General features: G+C 37.4%; 4 protein-coding genes across 7 annotated transcripts; 2 read left to right on the top strand and 2 right to left on the bottom strand.

Moving 5' to 3' along the window:
* Positions 1–35: 35 nt before the first annotated feature.
* Positions 36–2,484, bottom strand: LOC103857647 (transcription termination factor MTEF18, mitochondrial). Its single transcript, XM_009134860.3, has one exon. It carries the CDS (start codon positions 2,243–2,245, stop codon positions 479–481), a length of 1,767 nt encoding a protein of 588 aa, XP_009133108.1. The 5' UTR covers positions 2,246–2,484; the 3' UTR covers positions 36–478.
* A 916-nt stretch (positions 2,485–3,400) lies between these two features.
* Positions 3,401–4,474, top strand: LOC103857627. Its single transcript, XM_009134842.2, has 2 exons — positions 3,401–3,779; positions 3,945–4,474. The coding sequence occupies exons 1-2, from the start codon at positions 3,642–3,644 to the stop codon at positions 4,305–4,307; spliced, it is 501 nt and encodes a 166-aa protein (XP_009133090.1). The 5' UTR covers positions 3,401–3,641; the 3' UTR covers positions 4,308–4,474.
* A 2,415-nt stretch (positions 4,475–6,889) lies between these two features.
* LOC108871121 (heat stress transcription factor A-4c) lies at positions 6,890–7,491 on the bottom strand. The gene is made up of 2 exons (XM_018657205.1): positions 7,357–7,491; positions 6,890–7,189 (listed from the first exon to the last, which is right to left on the bottom strand). Exons 1-2 carry the CDS (start codon positions 7,489–7,491, stop codon positions 6,890–6,892), a joined length of 435 nt encoding a protein of 144 aa, XP_018512721.1.
* A 6,555-nt stretch (positions 7,492–14,046) lies between these two features.
* On the top strand, positions 14,047–16,212 carry LOC103857569 (TLC domain-containing protein 4). Of its 4 annotated transcripts, XM_009134785.3 has the most exons (9): positions 14,047–14,134; positions 14,246–14,355; positions 14,499–14,677; positions 14,770–14,858; positions 14,939–15,080; positions 15,156–15,230; positions 15,327–15,524; positions 15,598–15,657; positions 15,792–16,212. In XM_009134785.3, the coding sequence occupies exons 3-9, from the start codon at positions 14,564–14,566 to the stop codon at positions 15,918–15,920; spliced, it is 807 nt and encodes a 268-aa protein (XP_009133033.1). In that variant the 5' UTR covers positions 14,047–14,134; positions 14,246–14,355; positions 14,499–14,563; the 3' UTR covers positions 15,921–16,212. The 4 variants fall into 4 exon arrangements, with proteins under 4 accessions (XP_009133033.1, XP_033129581.1, XP_033129587.1 ...); XM_033273690.1 differs by lacking the exon at positions 14,047–14,134 and having other exon boundaries at positions 14,187–14,355; XM_033273696.1 differs by lacking the exon at positions 14,047–14,134 and having other exon boundaries at positions 14,279–14,355; positions 14,504–14,677.
* The last annotated feature ends 470 nt before the right edge of the window (positions 16,213–16,682 follow it).

Below are 16,682 nucleotides of genomic sequence, written 5' to 3'. Positions count from 1 at the left end.
AATTTATTAATTGAAACTAAGGTGGAAAAGAGCAATTGGAGTACACGTGCATTTTTATAATAAAAGCTTACAAGCTGTTTGAAAGTTTAGATCACTTTGCATTGCTACAGAACATCCAATTATAAAACAATACAAAACACCAAACGTGGCTTATGTCATGCCTGCTGGCTCCAGCCGTCCAAGTAATTAGTATAACACATTCTTGTAACACACTCTGGACCAACAATCAGTTTAGAGGACAACTATCAAAGAGACGGTTCAAGAGGAAGATCCTCAACAAACAATTTGCTGATCATCTGCACTGCACTACTGTCTAAAGAACTCTTCCAGTGAATTCAAGCATAAATAAGGGCTTAACGTTTGGCACATGGAAGATACCCTTTTGTTTCCTTAGTTGGCATTTATATCACAGAGCTCGCATTTTTACCACATCCTCACTATCTCTAAAATCAAGAAGCCGTGCCAGTAACCTCTCACTTCAGGTAGATGATTGGTTTATACTTTCCCAAACGGCTGGACCTTCAGGGTGGACATTGACAAAATACTTGACAAACCTGGCATCACCGCAAGTGAGAATAGTACTCGGTGATAGCATCGGCCTTGCTGCATCTCTTTCCCTCAACCACATATACATTGAGAATCTCTGATGTATTCTCTGCATATCATAGCACAGATACGCCGGGAAACTCACCAGAGACTCAATCGGATAGCCAAGAAGCTCGGTTAAAGAATGTATCTTCTTCTCAATGACATCTTTAGAGAGGTTCAGCACAATCGGAGCGTGCCTGATGATCTCCGCAACCGTATTGTGGTTTAACCCCGCTTTCACGAGGCAATCAAACCTCTCCTGAAGCTGATCTCCCCTCCCTCTAAACTGTTTCAGAGCCTTCACCATCTCGTCCGAGTTCTCTAAATACCCTAGCCTCATCAAAAACGCAGTCTTCTCCGCGTGTTTCCTCGCATCCTCCGAAAGAAGTTTGCTTTTTCTCTTCTTTGTTGTAGTCACAAAGCTGAACAATCTCAGAGGCTCGTTCTTCAACATCTGACAAAGCTCGTCCTGGCTAACGTTCAAGCTAACACAAACAGTTCTAGGCGCTTGCAGAGAGCATGAACCGATAAGCTCCGTGTGACTCAGCAGAATCTTTCTGATAAAATGCGTTTCCATTCTAATACCGATCAAGAAATCAAGCGTCTTCCGAATGTTCTTAACGCATTTGTCTGATAACATCTCAGGGTTGTCTATAAACAGACTATAGATCTCATCCACTTGAAGCCCTACCTTAAACAACCTACCAAAGAGAACACAGAACTTCTTACCAGAGCCTTCAATCACCAAAGCAGGATAAGTTCTCAAGAGACTACTCAGCTTCTCCTCTTTACATCCCATTCTCTCAAGAAACTCCATCGTCTCCAGAATCCTCCCCCAGCTATACGTTTTACTGTCAGACAAATCTCTCCCGAGCCAATCACATCCCACCGGTAACCTCTTCAACTTATCAACCACGGAAGCAAACTCACCATCAACCCCACCAACAAGCAGCAAAGGACAGCTACTAACCAACTTGATAACTGTACCTTTTCTAAGACCCAAATCCTCATACCCCCTGAGTTTAGCCACCAACACCCCAGACTCATATCTAAAAACCTCTCTAGCTTCTTTATACACACGGCCAAGCTTCCCACGAGGGACCCCATAGTTGCAAAGAGCATGAAAATTCTCAAACATGACACCATCATCACTCAAAAACATTAGCCTTTGAGGAAGAAACTGCTCAAACTCAGATGGGCACATCCCCAAACTCTCGAAAAACGGTTCAAACTCGTTAATGGGATTGTACCTAAGGTACTTACTCAACGCCCTGGAGACATCTCTCTCGTTATCATCGATCTTGGAGAGCAAAAAGCTCAGAAAACGCGGCGAGTTCTTGCTTATATGCTCAGCATCAGTGAAAGTAAAGCTTCTAGTGCTATGCAAGTAATCAAAGAGAGCTCCTTGAGCCTGGTTCCTAGTTCCCCTCGAAACCGGACTAACGAAAAACCGAGTGGGTATCTGCGACTTATCACTACGGACAGAGCTCTGAATCTGGAAACGCCGAACTGTGAACGAAACGCGAGAAAGGTCGAACCTTTGAGGAGCTCGGCTCTGATGAGGAGGAAGAGAGGAGGGGAAAGATATGCAATTGGTGAAATGGGTAATCATATTCAACGATTTATAAACCTTTTTGAGAGTTCTGAGCATTAACATTGCCACATTGAACAGCTACAAGGGAGATGAATCATCACCAGATACAGAGCTGTGAACAAGCATCGACGCATCGATACGAAGAAAAAGATTCTTACTTTCTCAGAACAAGAGACGTTACACGAAAGGAGGGTTTATCGCGAGCTTGAATTCACCATTTTCGACGAGATTCTTAAGGGTTTCATCGTCAAATCTGGGTTACTTTGCTTTAAACCTTGTTAGGGATCGACATTCAGATGAAAATATCAGGAAAGTCCCTTAACTTTTGTATTATACCAGAAACGACCGTAAGGTTTTTACTTATCAATCTGTCATCCAATTTTGTGGTTTGGTTTATATAGTTAACCAAAACTAGACCATATTTTCCATTTCGGTTTGAATCGATTCCAGATTTGGTTCTTACTAATTGGCCTTAAAATATTAAGCCTGATATATTTCCTGTGAATACCACACACTTGTCAAATTTGGACGTGTCAGAAGTGATAAACAATGAGCTAACTATAAAACGAGTCCAATCCCATGGAAAATGGGGAGTTCTTCCTTTTGATTGTCTACACGATAAAAACAGCTTGAAACAGTGAGTTTCTTCACAAAGATGAGTATTGTGTTCTGTCTTTCTTATATTTTTAATTTCACGAATTGTTTAACTGGTTACTTAGGTTGATTTTAAGTGGTCCATACTATAGATTCAACTCATATGTTTTAGGTTAGCATCTTCAAGCGAACAAGCCTACCAAACATTGAATAATTAATAAGTATTTTTCAAAAAATCTTCCATTTCAGTTCCAAAATATTTCTAACTGTCTGAATGCTTTTAGTTCAACATGTTAGAAAATAGGACTAGTTTCATGTTGGGATTTATTAGGAGATGACGTTCCTCCTTTTTTGGTTTTTTTTATTTTGTCTATTGGCTAGCTTGACTTAGATTTCCTGTTAGATGAGTTTGGTTTTATAAAATCTGAAGGTAAAAATGGAAAATTTTGATTCAAAGATTTTACACATAAAAGTAAATCCAAATTAATTCATAATCTTTCAAGTCAAATGAATTATGAATATCTATCAAACATGAAGAACACAAGATTTTAAATGTTATATTCAATTCTTTAATTGAATAACAATAAATTTAAAATCTCCTTACTGAAAAGATTATGAATACAAGAACAAATAATATAAGATTTTGAAATCATTTAATATAGATATTTTAAATACAATAACCAATAACTCTAGATTTGATAACAAAAATTAAAATCAGTCACTAAATAACATTAGATTATAAAAACAAAAAATCCATTGAGAGTAAATTAACATAGATTTAATTTTATCATAATACATATTATAAATAGAGAAAGCTTACAAGAAAGTTTTTGCGTTTACACCAAGTAAAAGAAAATTTTTAAGAATGTCGGAGTCCGTCAACTCTTCATCTGCTTCCAATCATTTCGACGGCCAGTTGTCAGCTTTGCGAGAGGCCAACGTGCAGTTAGGATTCCGGATAAGGACAAAAGTCCAGGAAATGGAAGAATTCAACAAGAAAACAGTAAGTTTGTAAGAAACGTTGGTGCTTCTTAGCAATGTTTTTGCGTGTGGCCTTTTTTTGAATCGCTTATATTGTTTGTACTTGGATCGCTTATATTTTTCCTTGATTTAGAGGTGTCTGAGAGAAAGTTGTTTCCTTTTTGTCTGTTTCTTATCTTTACTGTAGACCACCTCCAAAGATGAGCTCATAGCTTCCATAACTTGCATTGGCAAGTGCATTGACAGTCTTGAGAGGGCTTTGTTTAAAAATAGGGTGGTGATAAATAATAAAGTGAATCCACCTATGTTGGTTAGAATATCTAAAGATATGACCAATGATACACTAAGGTCAAATGCCAAGCTCTTCATGGACCATTTCAAGAAACATACCCTCCAGTACTTTTCTAATGCTTTCTTCCCTCCTGTTACTGCACCAGATGGTGATGTTGTGCCCAAGTTTGCTATCTTCAGGTCTCATCTGGAAAAATGCGAGTCTCTCTTTGACCAGGTCATGATGGAAGGTTATGATTGCAACTTGCAAGACATCTAGCTGAAGATGATGAAGCTTCTAACTAGCTTACCTTACAGTGGCAGAGCCAAGATTGTTATTCATAAGGGTCGTTTTATTAATATAATTATAATAATATTAAATTATTTATCTTATAAAAATTATTAATATGAATATTATAACTAAAAATAATATCAGTTTGTTATAAACCCCACAAATTATAATTTTAACTAAAACTTATATGTTGTGAATAAATATATGAATATTTTTATATTATATCAACATATGCTTACATTTCTTTTTAATATTAGTGAATGAATAGGATTATATTAGTTTTGATTCTTCAAAATATTTATTTATCTAAATATATATTATAGTAAAGAAGAGAAAAATAATCAAAAGGATTAAAAGAGTTAAGAAATGATAGGGAAAAATGAGGTAAATAAACATTAAAATATTATTTTAAAAGGCAGAAACAAAATAAAAATAACAAAGGTGTCAAGGGAAATGTTTGACCTCGAGACAAGGGGGTCAACTTATATAGAACTTTAACCAAATTATCCCACAATTACTTAACTTTCATGAACAAAAATAATTTGTAAAAAATTATAGGGTCAGCTGACCCTCCAATGTTACCTTATCATGTTGGATATGCTTACGCACCTGTGGTTTCTAATGTTATTGCTGGATCAATTAGTTTATTAAGTGGATTTTGACACCTAATGATGTATGTGTCAAGTAATTATGCTACTCCTTTTATATATTCAGTCTAGTTAGGGGGCGACTGGTTTTCCCGCTACCACCCGCAAATGCAGCTGTTGCGGTTGGTAGCGGTTATCGGCAGTTTACAACAATCACTCAAATCGCTCTAAACCGCTTCAAACCGTTCCGAATCTTATAAATTCAAAAGCTGGCTTCAACTAGCGTTTGCGGTTACGGGAAAGTAAAATTTTTTTTTAAACAATATATATACAAAAGTAAAAATATTTAATAAAAAATTTAAAATTGAAATTATGAAAATATTAAAATATATCTATTATATTTTAATTAATATTATAAAATTTTATAATAATAAAAATTTCAATAAATTTTCAAATATTAAAATTATAACTTTCTAAATATAAATTTTATATTTATCATAGTTTTATGATTTTTGATATTCTTATAATTATATTAAATGTAAATATTGTTAATTTATTATTTGACTGTTACCGCATTTGGTAGTTAACCAGTTATAAGTCACCCGCAAACACACCAATTTTTAACCGCAGTACCAGTCGTACAAATCTCTTAAAACCGTTCGCATCCACAAACTCCCGTACTCGCAACCGCAACCGCGGCCCTTAACGAATATGTGTTATTTCAATGTCTAATTTGATTTAAGTGATTTCTCTCCGGTCTAACTTCCTTCCTACAATATATACACCACACACAGAAAACGGATAAAAACTTAATAATCCAAGAAGAGGATCTCATGTTCTTATCACATTACATCGGAGATGTTCACACCTTTTGTCATTCAAATGAATCATATCAGAAGAAGTTCTGTTCTGAGTTATTTATGTAATTTAAGCATCCCTTGCACGATTTTGTTTCCTGGGAGATGAAGGTGGAAACATGATAACATGATAATTGAAGGGCTGGGATAACATGATAATTAAGTCTGCTCTTTAAACATCCACTAATGATTCAAGCACTCCAAGCCAATCTTACTTTATTTATGGAGCTCCAGTACGCATGTACGTTCTAACCAATCAACTCACATTGATTACATTTGCTTTGAACAGCTGTCTGAATATAGCATGGCTGGTCAAATGATTTTCCATCGTGGGAATCATGTCCAATTAACCAAACGGGCTGTCCAAATCCGTATGCTATAGATATATCCTTGTGTGTGAAAATTATTGGTGAGTTTGGCAAATCTTGAAAATTATTAGTGAGTTTTGCAAATCTTGAAGGAAGGAAACGTAGTGGTCTGTGATGCAAGTAACAATAGTTCATATCAACAGCAAAAAAGTGGGAAACATTCATAACAAGTTTTAAAAGATGTAGTTTTAATTATGTATTGTAAAAGAGAAAGTGGCAACGTGTTGGATTTGAATCTGCTAGGAGCGAACCAGAAAGTAATATCAATAATTTGTTGGAGACATGATCTCTAGCTTGCATTTAGGATCGTTTCAAAAAAGATCTTCACAAAAGATAGAGAGGAATGCAGACTATAGGGAGAGCTTCAGAATTTGGTTGTTTATCAGGTGACCAGAAAGCATTCATCACAAGTTAGTTGGTTTCTCAGGTGTAAGACCTGGATCACAATGGATCAAGAAGATAGAAAACACACACAATTGCGAAGATACTATTTGTGAGGACGACATTCATCGCAACTTATGGAGGAAGCTTTTTTTTTTTTTGAACACATACAAGGTTTGATACATAATAGGGACATTCATCGCAACTCATAAGGAGGAATTAGCTACCATTTTAAAATATTACACAAAGTGGCTGACAAGGTTTGATACAGAATAGGGGCAATAGATCAAAGAAAGCAAAGACATGCATCGTTTTATAGGAAAAAAAAACAGCAACTGAAACAAGAAGAACAAACCCATGACAAGTGCTACTAGTGATCAAATTCGTAGATGTAGGAAGCTATTCTCCAGTGGCGTTTTAGCTTTAAATGATCTCATAATTTTGTTGAACCTAATACGTGCATCTCTGGCATTCATCATCCTACTAATAGGAGATTGATCTCCCACACAGCCGTTCTTCTCTGCTTCTGCTCTAGCTTTTGCTTCCTTGAGACTTTTCTTCATCCTATCCGAGGCAGCTTGGTAACGCATCTTCGTCAAAAGATCAGGTTTACCTCTCACAAAGTATTGCTCATGTCCGAATTCCAAGTGCTCAGACCCCTTAATTCTCACAAACCCCTACGTACCAGCAAGAAACTCAGATTTTAAAACCGCAAAAATTCAAAAAACTAGGTGATAATCTTGTACATATACAAGAAATTACGTACTTACATAGATTTCAAGTTCGGTGATAAACTGTGACAACGTAACTTGTCGTGACAGAATCTCGAAAGAATCTTTTCCACTAGCTCTTTAGGATTCCATATGACAAAACTCTTGTTGCTTTTGCTCCATGAGATTATTGAATCCAGTGATGGATCATCCACCACCTCGTATACACCTACGTAAAATAACTGATACATCCCACCCGTCCCCGCCATCGTCATCAAAACTGTAAAGATAGGAAACGATATTCTGAATAGACTTTCTTATTGAACAAGTTTGACAATACATCGTATATATACAACTCCAAAGACAAGATATTCCTTAACGGAATTGGAATTATCTCAATATAATGGAAGTTATCCTAATCTCAAGAATGGGAATATTCTATTCCCTAATACTCCCCCTCAAGTTGGAGAGTGAAGATCTTGAACTCCCAACTTGGACAGCAAAAAATCAAACTGAGGTCGACCGAGGGCCTTTGTAAGAATGTCCGCCAGTTGATCCTTTGTACGAACATGACGCATTGAGATTAGACCAGCACGAGCAGCATCACGAACACAGTGACAATCCCTCTCAATATGTTTTGTTCTTTCATGAAAAACCGGATTTGAAGCAATGTGGATAGCCGCTTGGCTATCACAATAAAAAGAGACAGGTGTAGAAGCTATAACTCCAAGATCTTTGACAAGAGGTACGATCCACTTCATTTCTTTAACCGCACATGCCATCGCCCTATATTCCGCTTCAGCTGAGGAGTGAGACACAGTATCTTGTTTCTTTGTTTTCCAAGCAATGGGAGACCCTCCCATCATCACTACAAACGAGCTGAGAGAGCGACGAGTGAGAGGACATGATTGCCAATCTGCGTCACAGTATATAGACAACTCTAGATTGGTATCTGCACGCAAAAGAATCCCCTGACCAGGTGACCCCTTTAGATAACGAACGACTCGCAAGGCAGCATCCCAGTGAGCTTGGCGAGGTGTCTGCATGAACTGAGACAAGAGATGAATGGAGTATGACAACTCTGGACGAGAGATAGCGAGGTAGACTAGTCGGCCTATCAGACGTCGATACTGACCGGGATCCGAGAACAGAGGACCATCATCAGATGCGAGTTTATGGTTTTGTTCCATAGGTGTGCCTGCAGGTTTTGATCCATGTAAACCGGTTTCACCAACGATGTCAAGAACATACTTCCGTTGAGATAAAAAAATACCCTCATCTGATCTAGCAACTTCAATGCCTAAGAAGTATTTTAATCGTCCCAAATCTTTCATATGAAAACAAGTACCCAAGTATGTTTTAAACTTCTCAAGCCGCTCCAAACAATTGCTCGCAATGACTAAATCATCAACGTAGATCAGAACCCTTATCTCAACTTCACCTTTGATGTAGATAAACAAAGAGGCATCCTCATAGGACTGCTCAAAACCAAACTTTGTAAGAGCCTGAGAAAGTTTCGCAAACCAGCAACGCGGTGCTTGGCGTAACCCATATAACGACTTGCGTAACCTACACACTTTTGTAGGATCAGAATGTGAAAAACCTGGAGGAAACCTCATATAAACTTCTTCTTCGAGATCACCATGAAGAAAGGCGTTATGAACGTCCATCTGATGAACCTCCCACTTTTTAGCAGCCGCAATGCGAAGGAGCGCACGAACCGTGGTCATCTTAACCACTGGCGCAAAAGTTTCATTGAAATCTTCCCCCTCTATTTGGTGATTTCCTCGAACGACAAGACGTGCTTTGTGACGCCGAATGGTCCCATCAGAGTTATATTTGATCGTAAAGACCCAATGACAACCAAGAGCTACCTTGCCTGGTGGAAGCGAAGTCACATCCCATGTGCCCTGGTCTTCAAGTGCAACTACCTCATCTTTAACAGCAACTCGCCATACTTTCTCTTTTACAGCCTCAGAATAGCTTTTCGGTATTATACCTGCAGTTATTGCTGCGAGAAACACTTGATGCGCAGGTGAGAAGGAAACATCAGAAAGGTATTCAACCAGGGGATACGGTGTCTTACCAGGAACCGAATCTGAGGACAGTGATTGAGCGGAAAGAGGAGCGAGAGGGGTATTCTTTATGGTGACTGTGTTGTAAGCAATATAATCTTGAAACTTAGCTGGAGGCACACGAACCCGCTGACCACGTCCTAGCTGATCTTCTGGAGTGGAAGACTCTGGACTTGTATTAAGAGTATCAGATACTATAGGTGAAGAAACCTGAAGTTCCTCAACGTGTTCTGTTGCGGTGGGGAGATGAGCTGGATCAGACATCTCTGTTTCTTGTTCGATCGCAGGGGGTATATCACTGCTCCCCCTTTCGTCTAAATTCGTTTCTGCTTGTAGCAACCAATCCTCATCAGAAACGATCGTCGAAGATGGATCAGGCGCAGGTGGGGAAACTTGAACAGAGGCCATTGGGAACTCATTCTCGTAGAAAACAACATCCCGACTGATAAGAAATTCCTTCTTATCCAAGTCATAAACCTTCCAACCTTTCTGACCAAACGGATAACCAAGGAAGATACATCGCCTGCTTCTTGGCCCAAACTTATCTTTGTCACGAGACCGGCGATATGTATAACACAAGCTTCCAAAGACACGAAGGTGATCATACTGCGGTTTGATCCCATACAATATTTCATAAGGAGAACGTCCTTTGAGAACTTCAGTAGGCGTTCTGTTAATCAAGTGGGATGCTGTCATGACGGCTTCACCCCAAAACTTAACTGGTAGCTTGCTTTGAAACAGCAATGCCCGAGACACATTCAAAATGTGTCGGTGTTTCCTCTCAACACGCCCATTCTGCTGAGGCGTTGCAACACACGACGTCTGATGTAACACACCTTGTTCTCGAAAATATCGTGTAAGACAAGTAAATTCTGTCCCATTATCTGAACGAACAATCTTCACTGGTTTTCCAAACTGTCTAGACGTCATTGCACAGAAGTTTTGGAGTACGGTTTTAACCTCTGATTTTTCAAGAAGGAGATATGTCCATACAGCCCTTGAGTGATCATCAACAATAGTTAAAAAATAAACTGCTCCACTGGAGGAACGAGTACGATATGGTCCCCATACGTCACAATGAATCATATCAAAACACTCTTTAGATTTATTTGAACTGTTAAAGAAAACTTCTCGGGTTTGCTTTGCCCTAAAACAAGTGTCACATGGACTAGGGGAAGCTGTTTTATTGGTAGAAAACATAGGTAAAGACGATAACACTGAAAACGACGGATGCCCTAGCCGTTGGTGCCACATGAACTGATCAGCAGAACTAACCACTGGACTAGTCACACGATGAACCCTTGCAGCCATGACATCCTGAAAGTAGTATACCCCATCTCGCTCTTTACCGGCTCCAATCAGCGTCCTCGTAAAACGGTCCTGCAAGACACACACTGTATCAGTAAGAAGAGCAAAGCAATTTGTCTGTCTCAAAAATTTCGAAACAGAAATCAAAGAACAATTTAGGTTCGGCACAAATAGTGCTTTCTCCAATGTGACTTGATCTGTTAATGGCAAACTGCCAACGTGAGTTGCAAACGTTCTGTTCCCGTCCGCAAACCCAACAGGACACGGTGGTATGACAGACACATTAATCAGTAGAGAGAAATCGCCCGTCATATGATGGGACGCACCCGTGTCCAATATAAGGTCACCATGTCTCTTCTTACCAGAAAGCTTATCAGAAGAAGATGGACGTGTTCGTTCGTGGATCATCTGGGTAAGAGCTGTCCATTGTTCTTCTGTGAAACCTGGGAAGGATGAGGAATTGGAGGTAGTGGCATGAGCATTGTTGACACGAGCTCCTGTGTTACGCGAAGAATTTGATGAGCCACGCCCACGACCACCGCGAGAACCACCTCTATTTCCTCCATTACCACCTCTGTTGGCCGACGAACGTTCTTCCCACCAGTCAGGAAAGCCGACCAATTGCCAACAGTTTGTTTTATCGTGACCAGTTCTCCCGCAGTGAGCACACTGTGATCGTTTTCCTGAACCGGTGGAGTTAGCACTAGGGGTAGTTTGCTCTGCTTCGGTTTTAGCCAAGAACCCAATAGCATTCTGCTGAGACTCCCGTTCTTTAGCTGAATTAAGACGTTGTTCTTCTCAGACAACTTTAGCATATATCTCTCCAATATCCAAATCTGAATCTGACGAGATGATCGACTGACAAATTCCTCCAAAACGAGCCTCATCTAAGCCCATTACGAACTGATGCATCTTCTCAGCTTCTCTAGCTTTCTCAATCTCCGAAGCTGCTGCACAAGTACAACTTGGAAGCGGTGAATACATGTCCAACTCCTCCCATAGCTTGGACAAACGCCCAAAGAACTCAATCACAGGCTGACCGTCTTGTCGACACGAAGCCAGCTGCTCCTTCAGATGATGCACTCGCACCTTATTTCCCACAGAGAATCGTTTGCGCAAATTTTCCCACAGTTTATGAGAATCTTGAACAAACGTAACCGTAGACCGCACACGCGGTTCTATAGACGTTCGAATCCAACCCACAATCATCGAGTTAACCGAAAGCCAAAGCTCCAAGTTAGAATCGGTTGCGGATGGTTTCGTAATTGATCCATCGATGAACCCAAGCTTCCGTTTGGCACGAAGAGCATTGGTCATTTCACTAGACCACTCATTATAATTCTCTCCTGTCAACGTCACAGACGTGATCATAGCACCCGGATTATCGGACGCATGGAGAGAGTAAGGTGTCGCAATCTTGTTGCCAACGTCACTGACGTTATCCGATGTTCCACTCTTGATAGCCGATGATTCATCACCTTCAACCATCTTTGCTGAATCTCACAGAGAACCAGTAACAACAACACAAGCCTCCGAACTTCGAAGAACTTTAAACAGAAAAAAAAAAAAAAAAATTCTAGGTCACAGAAAATTTCTGCTCTGATACCATGTAAAGATAGGAAACGATATTCTGAATAGACTTTCTTATTGAACAAGTTTGACAATACATCGTATATATACAACTCCAAAGACAAGATATTCCTTAACGGAATTGGAATTATCTCAATATAATGGAAGTTATCCTAATCTCAAGAATGAGAATATTCTATTCCCTAATAAAAACCCTAGCTAAAGGAACGTGAAAATAATACAGAAGGATGTTGAAGATATTGGAGTGTATCATAATTATGATGTAAATATATATATTATGTATTTATTATTTAGATTCTCATATATTTGTATCTACTATCTAGCCTCGTTTAGGAAATCATAGTAGTATATAAACGTGTGTAACATAAATCTAAGGATTATGAGAGTCAATACAATATTCTTCTAATCTTTTACTCTCAACGTTCTTTACATGGTATAATTATCTGACAATCGATTCTGTTTCTGGGTTTTCATTCGATTTTCTTAAGCCATATAGCTTTTTTATTTTCTGATTTTTAAGTTATATAAATAATCCATGTTCTTGAAACCAACCGTGATATTTATGGATGTGTGAGGAGGATTCTTATCAATCCGTGATCCAATTTTGTGGTTTGGTTTATACAGTTAACCAAAACTAGACCATATTTCCATTTCGGTTTGTAGCGGTTCCACATTCGGTTTATTGATTCCAAACTTTTGACTTAAAAATATTAAGCCTGATATATTTCCTCTGAATACCAAACACTTGTCAAATTTGGACGTGTCAAAAGTGATAAACAATAATATCACACAAAATCGTATTATTAAAGTGAGCGTTACAAATTCTCATGTATATGAATTAAACGAGCTTATATAAAACGACTTCAAACCCATGAAAATGGTGAGTTTTTCACAATGATGAGTAGAGTATTGTATTCTGCCTTTCTGATATTTTTAATTTCACAAATGTTTAACTGCGTTAGGTTAATTTCAAGTGGTCCATACTATAGATTCAACCCATATGTTAGGTTAACATCTTCAAGCTAACAAGCCTACCAAACATTGATAGTCCCAGTTCCAAAATAATTTCAACTGTCTAAATGCTTTTAGTTCAACATGTTAGAAAATAGGTCACGTCAACCTTGATTTACTTGCATATGTTATGGTCAAAGGGGACTAGTTTTGATTTCTAAAACTGCTTTATGTTTTTGATTATTTTAGATTTTTTTTTTTCATTTGAATCATGTCATGGATATGAATATTTTTTTCTAAAAATCATTTGGCAGCAAATTCACATATATTTAATCTTATTCGAATACTAATTAATATTAATGATAAACATTAATTTTCAAAATTTTCTTAGTTTAAGTTAGTATTTAATTATATATGTATTATTTTGTGTTAAAAAAAAAAATATGTATTATTTTAAAATAATATATTTAGATTATACCGTTTGGTTCAATCTTACTAACAAAATCTATATAACATTTATTCTCATTATTTTTACTTGATGTACAAGCCGAAACAATTCATAACCCAAATACCAAATATTTTGCAGATAGAGACATACTGGGTTGATCCTAAAATCCAGCTACCTTCCCTTTTTCTAAGACAAAACCAAAAGAAGATAGTTTCTTTATTTATATACTAAAAATTAGATTCTTCCCTGTTAACTTCCTCCCTTAAGTTTTCTTGCAAAACACAATTCAAATCGTCTTACTAGGCATTCTTCAAGCAAAACCTCTTTGTTAATTAATTAGTGGAATAAATAAATAGAAAAAAAATCTTTATTTATTTTTATTTACTTTTTTTTCTCTCGATTATTCTTAAGATAACTACTTGTGAGTTGTTCGGTTACAGCACCTCTTGCGACTCAAGTAATTGAGTAAAATCTCTTATTACCTACTTGGATGATTTCTTGAAGCTTCTAAAGAAATACCCTTTTATCCATATCATCTCTGTAACGTCCTTCTTCTTACTCTTCTTCATCGTCTTGGCGTTTTTCTGCATCTTTTTTTTTTCGCGGTTCACGTGTTGATTGCTTATGGGTCTATCCTTGTTCGTTTAACAGTTTTAAGGTTGTCTCGGCTTGAGGTTTTCTCTGATAAACAAAACACAAAGCAAGAAACAGAGTTTTTAATTGTTGTCTTCGTGCGCATACGAATATTCGAGAAGGTTAATGTAAGAATTCTTGCTCCTTTTGATGTATTTTACAAAACCATGACTATAAGCCATCAAATGTTATATTGTATTTTAATATTTTTATTTAATGTGTTTTGAGAGAAGAGAATGACTCAGATGAACTTTCTTTCTCTTTTATGAAGCTAAGTTAAGTTTGAGAGGAAGAACTAAAACCATTCACCACAGAAGATCGAGGCTAGAGACGGTTATGGACGTCATGCCTTACCAGAATCAGGCAGAGGGTTTTGTTAAACGCTATCTGTTAGCAGATCCATGTCTTCCTTATACTTCTGTTCTTGCTGGAATATTTCTCTGCAAGATGGTAAGTATGGTTCTAGTTCACATGCAATTTCAAACCTCACATCCTTTCTTTCTGATTTGACGTGTGTAGCTTATACTATTTTTGATAAATAGGTCTATGATCTTATGGAGTCATTCAGCTCTATTCATATCAAATCATACTCAGCTCTCACAAAAATGAAGAGAATTGAATGGAACAACAGGCGAGTGTCCACATACTAGATATGCTCTTTATTTTCAGCCTGTTTATATTTTTGTTCTTTGTCTTTTATCACTTTGGCAGGGGAATTTCTACAGTCCATGCGATATTTATCTCATTGATGGCACTCTACTTTGTGTTCTTCTCTGATTTGTTTTCTGACCAAACAAGTCTTCAAGGCCTTATGGTGTTTCGTAGCTCGCCTCTATCTAACTTTGGTTTAGGAGTAAGTTTTCATCTTACTCACTTCTCATGTTTCTTCTTGAAACCATCCTGATGAGCATTGGTGTGTTTGTCATAGGTATCAGTTGGTTACTTTCTTGCTGATCTTGGAATGATCATTTGGCTTTACCCTTCTTTAGGGGGATTAGAATATGTAAGTTGTAGACACAAGACAGCTTTTGTGTTCTATCCATTGGTTTTAATGATCTTGATCTGGCTGATAAATGATAATGGCTGTTTTCCTCTATAGATTTTCCATCACAGCTTATCTGGAGTAGCAGTAGCGTATTCTCTGTTCTCAGGAGAGGCTCAGCTTTACACATACATGGTTCTAATATCTGAAGTGACTACACCATCTATCAATCTTAGATGGTACCTTGATACTGCTGGTTTGAAGCGGTCTAAAGCTTATCTTATTAATGGAGTTGCTATTTTCTTGGCTTGGTTGGTGAGTTTTTGTATACCTTTTTTATTTTGTTTAGAATCTGTAAAATGACTAAGGATTCATGTTGTGTTTGCAGACAGCAAGAATACTTCTGTTCATCTACATGTTTTACCATGTCTACATACACTACGATCAGGTAACTAAGTTTTCGGTTTAATGACCAAACCGGTTTTTCCACCGAACGGTCTAGCTTTACACTCTGATATTGCTGTTGGTGCTGGTTGGTATTAGAGGTAGCGAATTTATATGATCTATGGACTTTTTTGGCAGGTGGTACAGATGAATACATTCGGTTATCTACTGGTATTCGTAGTACCGATTGCGTTGAGTGTAATGAACTTGATGTGGTTTGGTAAGATAGTGAAGGGATTGAAGAAAACACTTGAGAAAAGACAGTGAAGCAAATATTTTCTGTTGAATGTAAATATAAAGCTCTTATGAAGAAAATGTGTTAGGTTCAAAGCAACAAGGTTTTTTACTTTTAGCTTAAACACTAATTATGTTCCAAAAAGATCTCAAATTTACTTCAGAAATCAGAATCTTATTCCACAATCGCTTCTCTCTCTCATCCATATATTTTTTTTGTTTCATGTAACATCTAGTATGTATTCCCATCCAAACAAAACTTCTTGTATAGCTCATCACTAGACCACGCTACTAGTACAGTTGAGATTACCGTTTTCATTTCTTAGACCAACTCTTTCTTTAACGTATCTATCTTGTTCTTTTTTTCAACTCCATTCATGAAACTAATATTTGAGAGCATACACAGTTTATCATTTGTCGCAATCAGTGTTAATTGAGCAATTTAAAATACCGAAGGATATAGTATATAGAGGAAGTGAAAGCCATATTTTGGCTAAAAGATGGGTAAAATGTTTAGATTATATTCTTTGGATTCAAAAGATGACTTGAAGGTTCCGCCTCTTCTTCCAATAATCTCCCTAGTACAACTATTTTTTTTTTCTTTGTAACTTAGGCTAGTACAACTATTTTAACCTCTGCCAAGCTTGGGATAATCCTTAAGAGCTTGAGTGAGAATTGAGAATCCTAGAATCACTTGAACCAAAACAAAACGCTATGGTGATTAATTAGAGATATTTACTTTTTGATTAATTAGAGATATTTTATCTTTTAATAAATGTCATTTTTATGATTTTC

The sequence above is a fragment of the Brassica rapa genome, chromosome A01 (genome assembly GCF_000309985.2).
Source record: "Brassica rapa cultivar Chiifu-401-42 chromosome A01, CAAS_Brap_v3.01, whole genome shotgun sequence".
Classification (NCBI taxonomy): Eukaryota; Viridiplantae; Streptophyta; class Magnoliopsida; order Brassicales; family Brassicaceae; genus Brassica; species Brassica rapa.
Note: the sequence above shows the minus strand (reverse complement) of the source record. Positions and strands in the feature narration are given on the sequence as shown.